This window comes from Lithobates pipiens, unplaced genomic scaffold (genome assembly GCF_037356315.1).
Source record: "Lithobates pipiens isolate NorthernLeopardFrog02 unplaced genomic scaffold, aLitPip1_a1.2 Scaffold_41, whole genome shotgun sequence".
Lineage (NCBI taxonomy): Eukaryota > Metazoa > Chordata > Amphibia > Anura > Ranidae > Lithobates > Lithobates pipiens.
In genome coordinates, this window is record NW_027507861.1 from 1,564,123 (window position 1) to 1,575,659 (window position 11,537).

Below are 11,537 nucleotides of genomic sequence, written 5' to 3' on the forward strand. Positions count from 1 at the left end.
CCCCTGTGGGACATTCCTTACCAAAGATTGCATTGAGTTTCTTTACCCTAGTACTCAACATGGGTACTATTACATCACTTCCTGACTGCAGAGGGAGAGAATCCTATACATCCTATCCTATCCTGAAAGCAGGAGATTGTGGGACATGTAGTCTAGAAGGCTGGGATTTCAATGGACCTAATGCTGCTGCAAACTACAAGTTGCAGCTGACTGGAGAGAAAAATAATTCTGGGTGAGCAGATAAATAGAACGGTCGGGGGAAGGGGTTCACTCTCTTGGGACATGGGACCTACAGCTGCAGGAGTGAGAGGCTAGGCTTCCACTTTATCACTTCAATAGCGGGCACACCCCCCTCCTGCCCAGGACAAGCTTCCAGCGATGTCACACTTTGAATGACAATTATGCGGTCATGTAACTCTGTACACATATGACTTTTTTATCATTTTTCCCCACAAATAGAGCTTTATGATGATATGTGATCACCAATGGGGTTTTTTATTTTTTGCTAAACAAATAAGTAAATAAACAAAAAAATAAAATAAAAAAGTTTGTCTTTGTTTCTGTCATAGAATTTTGTAAATTTATTTTCTCCTTCACTGATGGGAACTGATGAGGAGGCACTAATATACAGGACTGATGGGCACTATTAAGTGGCACTGATGGTCACTGATAGCTGGCACTGTTGGGCACTAATAGGTGGCACTGATGGGCATCGATAGGTGGCACTAATGGGCAACACTGAGGAGGAGGCACTGACAGCATTGATTGGCATCCCTGATGAACACTGATTGGCATCCCTAATAGGCACTGATTGCCATCACAGGTGGGCACTGGTGGGCATCACTAAAGTGGCTGCACTATTTATCAGTGCAGATCTACCCCATCAGGAGAGCTGCTTATTATCTCTCCTCTACTCATGCCCTGTCAGTGTGAATAGAGGAAAGCAGATAATAGGCACTTCCTAGTAATGCTGTGGTCAGCTGTGATCACAAGGTATAGAGGCTATGTCATAGGCTCTTTACTGTGATTGGAGATGCGGTGTGTTTGAGCGACAACCCACACTACTGATCGAACTGCACAAATGTCTTGTTCTGCCAGACGTCATATGACATCCAATCAGAACGGATGAGCCACCACCCGGCCATGATTTTGCTATAGGCCGGGCTGGATGTTGTTAAAATGGTATATTGTTAATCTATTGTACAAATTAATTTTAATTTATAAGAAGATTTATCATAATAAGGAGAGAAACACAGCCAAGAAGGCAATGTTCATGTAAACGAGGTTTGATGAATTTGTTTATCTATCTCCTCCTTATAGAGGTCTGTGTATAAAATCTTCATTGTGACAATTATCCTCACATTTAGAATGGAAATTGCTGTATTTTCTCTGATATGTAGTTCCTATATGATCAGCGCCACCTAGGGGCCATTATGTGTTTTTTTCTGGCTGAAATAAAATGCATAACCACCGCTGGGTGGCGCTACAGAAATATAGAAATTAGGGATGATTACACAAATACTAATACAGACATTATTAATAAATAATATTAATATTATGAAACAACTTCTACTTCTCAATGTTCTTTTAGGGGTAAGTCAGCAATGAAACAAAAAACCTACTGCAGGTGAAAAAAAAAAAAGATTATAAATGTACAAAGAAATAACCGCAACAGCTTTGCTACAGACAAGGAAATATTACTTCTATTACAGAGAAACAATAATAATTTTTAATGCCGCGTACACACGATCGGACTATCCACCAGTGTGTGGGCTCTGGCAGACTTTTTCTTTCCAAAAGTCCGGCGGACTTAGGAAGAAGTTTTGACTCAAAGCCGAGTCCGGGGGACAATCCGCCCGTCTGTGTGCTAGTCCGCTGGACTTTTAAAATGAACCGACTTGCCCACACATGGAATAAAACCCATTAATTTTGAACGCAGCTCCAGGTAGCCGGGACTAGCGAAGGAAGTCAATGTCGCTGTCTCCATTGGCGAGATTGACACCTCACTGGCCCGTCACCTGGTATGGATTTAAAGGGGAACCCCTACACCGGAAAAAGGGCGTGGGGGTCCCCCCAAAGTCCATAGCATACCCTTATCTGAGCATGCAGCCCGGCCAGTCAGTAAATGGGGTGGGGGTGAGTGAGCGCCCCCCTCCTGAGCCGTACCAGGCCATGTGCCCTCAACATGGGTGGTGCTTTGGGGAAGGGGGCCCTGCGGCCCCCAACCCAAAGCACCTTGTCCCCATGTTGATGAGGACAAGGGCCTCTTCCCGACAGCCCTGGCCGTTGGTTGTTGGGGTCTGTGAGCATGGGGCTTATCGGAATCCAGGAGCCCCCTATAATAAGGGGGCCCCCAGATACCGGCCCCCCACCCTATGTGAATGAGTATGGGGTACAATGTACCCCTACCCATTCACCTGGTGAAAAAAAGTGTAAATAAAAAACAACACAAGTTTTTAAAATAATTTATTAGACAGCTCCACTGGTCTTCTCTTCTTCCGTCTTGGGGGTCTTCTCGCCAGACTACTCTGCTATCTTTTGCTCTTTTACTAGCTTTTTTACTAATGGAGGAGCCTGGGTTTCTTCTTCATCGCCGCCTCTGTCCGGGGGTCTTCTTCCGACTTCAGAGTCTTGTCCCGCTCTTCTGGGGTCTTGTCCCGCTCTTCTGGGGTCTTGTCCCAATCTTCGATTCTTCTGCCGGGCCTCCGCTATCTTCTTATAGCTCTTTTACTAGCATTGGCCCGGTCTTCTGTCGCCACTGCCTTCTTCTCTTCTTCCTTGTGATGTTGACACACAACTCTCTCTGGCCGCAAATGGCAGGGGCACGTTGTGCTGCGATTTATATAGGGACAAGGGGCGGGGTCACCGGGTGATGTCACATGGTGACCCCGCTCCTTGTGAAGTCACAGTCCCAGAGGATGCTGGGACTGTAACATCATAAGGGGGCAGGGTCACCATGTGACATCACCTGGTGACCCCGCCCCTTGTCCATATATATGTTGCCGCACAACACATCCCTGCCATTGCGGCCAGAGAGAGCATTGTGTCAATATCGTAAGGAAGAAGAGAAGAAGAGAAGAAGGTGGTGGAGACAGAGGACCGGGCCAACACTAGTAAAAGAGTTATAAGAAGATAGCGGAGGCCCAGAAGAAGAACTGAAGAGTGGGATAAGACCCCAGAAGAGTGGGACAAGACCCCAGAAGAGCGGGACAAGACACTGAAGTCTGAAGTAGATGCCCAGATGGCAGCAATGGCTATGAAGAAAAAAGCCGGTCTCCTCCACTAGTAAAAGAGCTAGTAAAAGAGCAGAAGATAGAAAGACCACCGGAGCTGTCTAATACATTATTTAAAAAAAAAACTTGTGTTGTTTTTTTGTTTACACTTTTTACCAGGTGAATGGGTAGGGGTACATCGTACCCCATACTCATTCACATAGGGTGGAGGTCCGGTATCTTGGGGCCCCCTTATTAAAAGGGGCTCCCGGATTCTGATAAGTCCCCCGCTCGCAGACCCCAACAACCATCAGCCAGGGTTGTTGGGAAGAGTCCCTTGTCCTCAACAACATGGGGACAAGGTGCTTTCGTGGTGGGGGGCCACAGGGCCCCCCTTCTCCAAAGCACCCCCATGTTGAGGGCACATGGCCTGGTATGGCTCAGGAGGGGGAGCGCTCGCTCGTCCTCACCCCTTTCCTGACCGGCTAGGCTGCATGCTTGGATAAGGGTCTGCTATGGACTTTGAGGGGACCCCATGCCTTATTTTTTGCGTAGGGGTTCCCCTTTAAATCCATATCAGGTGATGGGGCCAGCGAGGTGTCAATCTCCCCGATGGAGGCAGAGACATTGACTTCCTTCACTAGTCCCGGTTGCCTGGAGCCACATTCAAAATGAACAGACTTTTCTCTGTGTATGGGCAAGTCCGTTCATTTCAAAAGTCCGGTCGTGTGTGGGCAGGTCCGCTCATTCGGTAAGTCCGGCGGACCTCAGCTGCAAAGTCTGGTGATTTATCTGCTGGATTAAGTCTGCCGGATAGTCTGATCATGTGTACGTGGCATAAGAGGCATAAAACCATAGTGGTCACTAGAAGGAAAAAAACACCATCTGTTGTTACAGACTATGGTATCGGGGTACAGTGATGTGGGGGATCAGACAACACATGGGGTATCACCTTCTGCTGTATATGCACAGAAATCACCCGGCACACTGGCAAATTTCAGGAGAACCCCAAATTCCCAGCCTAGACAGGGGTAACAGCTGTATAACAGCACACACACACTATTATCCCACCACTGCCACACACATGACAAGGATGGAAGCCATGGGAACTAGAAAACCAGGAGAGGACCTTGTATGGTGGAGGAGGGAAGGAGAGGGAGATCATTGTTAGCCAGTAATACCAGCTGTGATAGATTTGGCAAAGCCTGCAATACCTCTGTCCACCACTAGAGGGAGTCTCTGCCCCTATCGAATTGGCTGACCACACAGACAAGAGCAGTCTAGTAATCAGCACACACTTCAAGGGTTCCTCAGACTCCCCTACAAGATAGAATCCTTGTGTTACTCACTCTTTCCACTATCTATGTACAAAACTACACCAGACACAACATGGGGGGCAATGAGGGAAGTTGGGTGAACAGGGAGGCAGCTGGGGGGAGAGGGAAGTAGATGGGAAAGTGGGGGGGAGAGGGAAGTAGATGATAAAGTGAGGGGGGAGGGAATAAGACCGGAAACGGGGAGGCAATTGGGGGAATAGAGAAGTGGGGGGAAGGTGGACAGTGAGAGGTAGGTGGTAAGAAAAAATGCCCACTGTCCATAGTCATTGTTTGGGGGGATACTTCTATTGTCATCAGTTGATTTTAAAAAAAGATGATCACTGAGAGAAAATGTTGGGCATTGGTGCTTAATGTGAAAAAGGGGGACTTAGTGAGGAGCAAGGGAAGAGAAAGGTGCTCAGTGAAGAAATAAGTGGTATTGGACTGGTGCTCAATGGTGGGATGGTGGGCAGTTAGGGTACAGAGGGGTGGAGAGGGGAGCAGCAGGTAGACAGAGGGGTGGACAGGGGGCAGTAGGGGGGCACATGGAAGGACAAGGGGCAGTAGGGGACACATGGGAGGACAGGGGGCAGTAGGAGGACACATGGGAGGAAAGGGGGCAGTAGGAGGACACATGGGAAGGACAGGGGGCAGTAGGTGGACACATGGGAGGACAGGGGGCAGTAGGGGGACACATGGGAGGACAGGGGGCAGTAGGGGGACACATGGGAGGACAAGGGGGCAGTAGGGAGACACGTGGGAGGACAAAGGGGCTGTAGGGAGACACATGGGAGGACAAAAGGGCAGTAAGGGGACACATGGGAGGACAAGGGGCAGTAGAGAGACAAAGATGTAGGCAGGGGTACAGAGGGGTAGTGGGTAATACAAAAGGGCTTGACAGAGGGCAGTGGGGGGCACAGGGGTAGTTAGGGGACAGGGGGTGGACAGGGGGCAGTAGGGGGACAGAGGTGTGGGCAAGGGGCAGTGGGGGAACAGATGAGTGGATGGGGTGCAGTGGGGTGAATTGGGAAATTAATACCTGGCTGATGATGTTCTGTTCAAGGGGTTGATGTGGAGCTCCTCTGATGAGTCTTCTATGGCTGAGGTCCTCTCGGGTGGTCCCTCTTAGCTCCTCTGATGAGTCTTATATGGTTGGGGTCCTCTCGGATGGTCCCTCTTAGCTCCTCTGATGAGTCTTCTATGGTTGGGGTGCTCTCGAATGGTCCCTCTTGGCTCCTCTGATGAGTCTTCTATGGTTGGGGTCCTCTCGGATGGTCCCTCTTGGCACTTCGGATGACTCTTCTATGGTCGGGTGACTTCTGACCCTTCCCAGCACAGTGACTGGATATGAAGGGGGAAATCTCTCCCAAACCTCGGCTTCCTTCTGCTCACAAGTCTCCACAATCAGGGGAAAGTTCTCTGTGTCCCCGATGGAAGATGGAGGATTCTTGTCCTGGCTGAGAGGTGTGAGGGACGTTCTGTGTCTGCACTACGGATCTAGAAAGATTCCTCCAATCACATTGTGAGCCAGCTTCCTCACAGGCGGCCCCTCCCCCACAGAAGCCCTGGGGCCTATCATCTCATCCAAAATGAGATGATAAAAGGAAATGAAATGTTGAACTCCTTCTGAGCGCCATTCATCAATCCATGGAATGTAGTGAGAAGATTTCTCCAAATTCTCCTTCAATAATCTCCTAGTGTATGAGGAGCTTTGCCTTTCTTGTGTCCTCTTCCTTCCTCCGCTGATCACACTGGTGTCTTCAGAGAGATCCGGAGCTGAGCTCTCACATCTCTCAGGACTCTCATATTGCACACACCGGGGATCACCTCATACACTTCATCTTCTACATGTGCTGGACGCCATGACACTCATTTCTTGGGGAAAACTTTCTCCCGGAGATCTTGGAGGAGATGAAAGGAATGTTGTACGATGTATGTGTGAGACGAGGCACATGACATCACACGCTCCATCTTCTGCATGCGCGGTATAATGTACATTTACATAATGGTGGTGTGGGGGAGGGGACACAGGCTGCACAGAGGTACAATAAGTGATTCGGAAGGGATTGGATGGGTTTTGATCCATGTATTGGCTTGCTGGTTGTACACAGGTCAGTCTATTGATTGATTTGTGTACAACCAGTCAGTCAGGTTTTACTTGAATGATCAACACCACCAGCTATAGGCGGCAACACCGATCATTGTATTCTGATGGTGGGGGAGGGTCTCCACTGTCAGAACACAATAGCACAGCGGGAGGATTCCCCCATCCCCCTCCAATGTGTGGGAAATGTACATTCTACCCGCTGCTTGAATTAAAAATAAAAAAATACTCCTCTATGTCCAGGATAAGGACTTCCATATACATTCCAATCTGATTGTACAATCTCTGTTCTGTGAGCCTTGTCCCTCCCCTTGTCATATCAATAATGATAACTGAACCAATAATGATTCAAAATTAGGAGGACACCCCTCCCCCTCCAATGAGGTCACCCTCATCCTTCCCCTCCCCCTCCCCACCACTGAGGGCACCCCCTTCCCATTCTTCACAGAGAACACCCCCTCTTTTTCTGCATTGAGGACACCCCCTCCCCCACTGAAAACACCCCTCCCCCTCTGTCACTAAGAGGGGAGGAGAGGAACCATGGGGGGTAATGTGGTGTCACTAAGAGGGGAGGAGAGAGGACCATGGCCTAGGTAATTTTGGGCCTCATGGGAAGAATGGTCAATGTGAGCGGAGGGGAGGATAGAAGAGGAGACCATAGGGGGCAGTGTAGTGTCACAATGTGGGGTCATCATAATGGAGGGAGGAACTATGGAGGACAATGTGGGGTCACTTCTGGAAAAAGAAAGAGGAACCAATGGGAACAATTTGGGGTCACTATTTTGAGGGGGATCATGGGGAACAATGTCCAGTCATTATGGGGGAGGGGCAGTGCAGGGAACATAGGAGGGGGTGACAAGATACATATTGGGGGATTCTGGAACAGAAATCTATTTCTTTTAACGTTTCCAAAACAATGTAATAGGAGGAAACACCCAAACCTTCCATTCAGTGTGTATGGGATCGGGCAGATCCTTGTACTATGTAGATGATGGAAAGGAGATTGTACAATCAGATTGTATAGTGTATGGTCACCTTTAGGGCTCATTCACACCAACAATTAATCTGGCCATACACGAGGAGATTTTCAAATGAACGTCCGTACAAACTTCCATATGACAATTCTCATCAGTACATTCAATGACTCCCATGGTAAATGTCCTTTGTGCTTGGAATGTCCCGTGTGTTTGGAATGATGGACTTTCCGGAATGAAATCTCATTCACTGCTAGAAATTTCTTCATTCCAGAAACATTTTCCATCCGACTCCTTCCAATTTCCTCATCACCGCCATCACACACTTCCATTTCCCTCCACTAACCAGAAGAGAATGGAGGGAAGGATCTTCCAATGAAAAGATTGGAAGGAGATTGGATGAGTGTATGGGCAGCTGAACAAGGCGATGATCCCGATGTTCTATGGCTTCCGTCACCATCACAGAAAACAATGTGAGGTTGTATTGTTTGTGCCGAGCGTTCCCACACCTTGTATAATATTACAAAGAGCCCATAGAATTATATAGAAGAGAGCCTAACACCTCATTACACCGCACAACAGCGCCCCCACACTGCACACCGGAGAACACGCATTATACACACAATAAAATGGGCTGTGTGCTGTGACTGAGCCCCAATGTTACCTCCCCCCTCCTCTCCCCCTCTAATGGAATTGTCCAATCCTGTCTTTTAATATTAGAGAGAGTGTCTGTACTTCTAATTACACGTAACCACCCCTCCCCATACAAAGCCCTCCCCTCCCCTATACACAGCCCTCCCCTCCCCCATACACAGCCCTCCTCCATACACAACCCTCCATTTAACAAAAACTTATAACAACTTGTCTGCTTTCTCTGCGCAAACAGATTCCAACAAATAACCTCACATGTCACTTCCCTCCCTCATACACTCCCTATAGATCACCTCCCCCTCCCCCACACAAATGATCAATTTATCCAACTGTCCATCCAGAGCCTCTGGTTTATAGACCGGATACATCCTAAATATAGAACCATTTATCCAACTATAAAATCAAAAAAAGCTGCGCTATAAAAATAAAAATTAAAATGAAATGAAATAAAAATAGTCCATATACTGTGCCAAACCAATTGTATCCAAAATCGTAGTCACAGGTATATAAAGATGTATTAAAGTCTCTGATTAATGAAGAGCGCAGTGCACATGCATGAAATCCAAAAGTGTGCTGATCACCATAGAAGTAGATTGTGATTACCAAATAACAAGCATTTAAAAGCGATTGGCTAAACCCAGCCTAGGGCCTCTAAGCTTGCAGATGTCCACACCTCGGATCAGGGCCACATACACCTAAGAGCTGCGTCCACCAAACAAGGTCCATACGCCGCCATAAATGGCTCCGGAAAGAGAGAGGGACTACCATAGCGTAACACCTTCCAAATATTTTCTACATTTATTCTTAAAATTTGCACTTACAAAAGCCGATCGGTAAAATGCGCTTTCAGCGAAAATGGCGGCCGGCATACACACGGAGCCCGTCCTCCTATTCGGATGGCGTGGTGACGTCCAGTGTGGTAATCACAATCTACTTCTATGGTGATCGGCGCACTTTTGGATTTCATGCATGTGCACTGCGCTCTTCATTAATCAGAGACTTTAATACATCTTTATATACCTGTGACTACGATTTTGGATACAATTGGTTTGGCACAGTATATGGAATATTTTTATTTCATTTCATTTTTTAATTTTAATTTTTATGGTGCAGCTTTTTTTGATTTTATGGGTATTTTCTGTGTTATCGCACTGTATTGCTGCTGCTCTCCATAGCTTCTTTCCTTTTTTGCCAGCGCAGTTACATTCTTGTTTCTCTCTATATTTATCCAACTATAGTGTCATCCCAGAGAATGGAGGGAGGGGTCCTCTTTGTGAAACCCCCTCCCCCGCACTGTGATTGTAGTCAGCATGGCCCCAGGACGTCTGTGGGGGAGGGGCTCCCTGTGAGGAAGTTGGCTCACAATGTGATTGGAGTCTTCCCAGATCTGTAGTGCAGACAAAGAACGTCCCTCACACCTCTCAGCCAGGACAAGAAGCCTCCATCTTCCATCGGGGACACGGAGGAGAGACAGAGAAGATCCTCACACAGGTCAGAGCAGAATCAACTTCATGTCTACAGTCTGCACATTGCAGGCCTAGGACCCCCACAAGGTGGAAAGACACTTTAAGGAGAACTTTCCTCTGATTGTGGACACTTGTGAGCAGGAGGAAGAGGAGCCGAGAGTTGGGAGAGATTTCCCCCTTCATCTCCAGTCAGAAGTCACCCGACCATAGAAGACTCATCAGAGGAACCAAGAGGGACCATCCGAGAGGACCCCAACCATAGAAGACTCATCAGAGGAACCAAGAGAGACCATCCGAGAGGACCCCAACTATAGAAGACTCATCAGAGGAGCTTCAAATCAACCTCCAGACCAGGACACCATGAGCCAGGTATTCATCTCCCACTGAGCATCACTACCTTCCCATCCCCCACTGCCTTCCTGTTAAGCTCCTTGTTTCTCCACTGCCTCCCTGTTTACCCCTCTGCCCCTTATCCAACCCCTGTCCCTCACTTTCTCCTGTCCAGCCCTCTGTCCTCCTGAATGCCCCTTCCCCACTTCACCGCCCCTCTGTCCCTTTATTGTCCCTTTTCCACACTTCTGCCCCCCCAGTTACTGTCCTACCCCCCCACTTCCCCCTGTCCAGCCACTGAGCAGCAGTGCCTACTGTCTCTCTGTTGAGAACCTCTTACCCCCCTTGCTCCTTCCCCCTTTTTCCTACTAATCACTAATGCCCATCATTTCCCCCCAGTTAACACAATTTTGTTTAAATCAACTTATATTAATAGTGGGCATCCCCCCCCACACACACACTGTCCACAAATAACAGGAATTTATCCCTCTTTTTCCCTATCTAGTTCCCTCTCTCCCCATTTCCTCGTCTACTCCCCCCCACCTCCCCATCTAAATCCCTCTCCCCCACCTCCCCATCTACATCCCTCTCCCCCACCTCCCCAACTACTTCCCTCTCCCACCACCTCCCCATCTAAATCCCTCTCCCCCCACTTCCTCATCTACTTCCCTCTCCCCCCACTTTCCCATCTACTTCCCTCCCCCCTCACTTCCCCATCAACTTCCTTCTCAACCCACTTCCCTGTCTACTTCCCTCCCCCTCAATTCCCCATCTACTTTCCCCCACCACAGACCCCCACAACCACCGGCCAAGGGTTTTGGGGATGAGGCCCAATATGGGGACAAGGTGTTTTGGGGGGACCCCAAGAAACCCTCTCCATGTTGAGGGCATGTGTTCTGGTACGGTCCTGGAGGGGGCACTCTCTCGACCCTCCAATTTTTCCTGCAGCCTGCCAGGTTGCGTGCTCGGATAAGGGTCTGGTATGGATTTTGGGGGGACCCGCATGCCATTTTATTTTTATTTTGGGGCGGGGTTCCCCTTAAAATCCATACCAGACCTTAAGGGCCTGGTAATGGACTGCTGGGGGGGGCGGGACCCACACCATTTTTTTAAATGATTTTTATGGATATTTCCGATAATACATTACAGCCGCAAGCAATTTTAAATTCAAATTTTTCCTTTATAAACACGGGAAAGATGCCCTACTTTACAGGCAGACTAAGGGGACCCCCCAGGCACGATATTTAAAGGAATATTTCAGTTTTATTGTTTCACTTTAAGCATTATTAAAATCACTGCCCCCGAAAAAAACTAACATTTTTAAAACTTGTTTTTGCAGGACAGGACCCGGGTCCCCAAACACTTTTTATGACAATAGCTTGAATATAAGCCTTTAAAATGAGCACTTTCAATTTCTCATGTTCGTGTCCCATAGACTTTTGCCTGTTCGCAAGTTCTGGGGCGAACCGAACCGGGGGGAGGGG

The 11,537-nt window shown here is 48.2% G+C and overlaps 1 protein-coding gene across 1 annotated transcript in view; it reads left to right on the top strand.

Annotated features, from left to right (window-relative positions):
- LOC143956783 (uncharacterized) overlaps positions 1 to 11,537 on the top strand; it is a 312,193-nt gene that overhangs the window by 256,126 nt on the left and 44,530 nt on the right. The window contains 1 exon segment of the mRNA XM_077466960.1: positions 11,489 to 11,498. Within this exon segment, the coding sequence (XP_077323086.1) occupies positions 11,489 to 11,498 (10 nt within the window).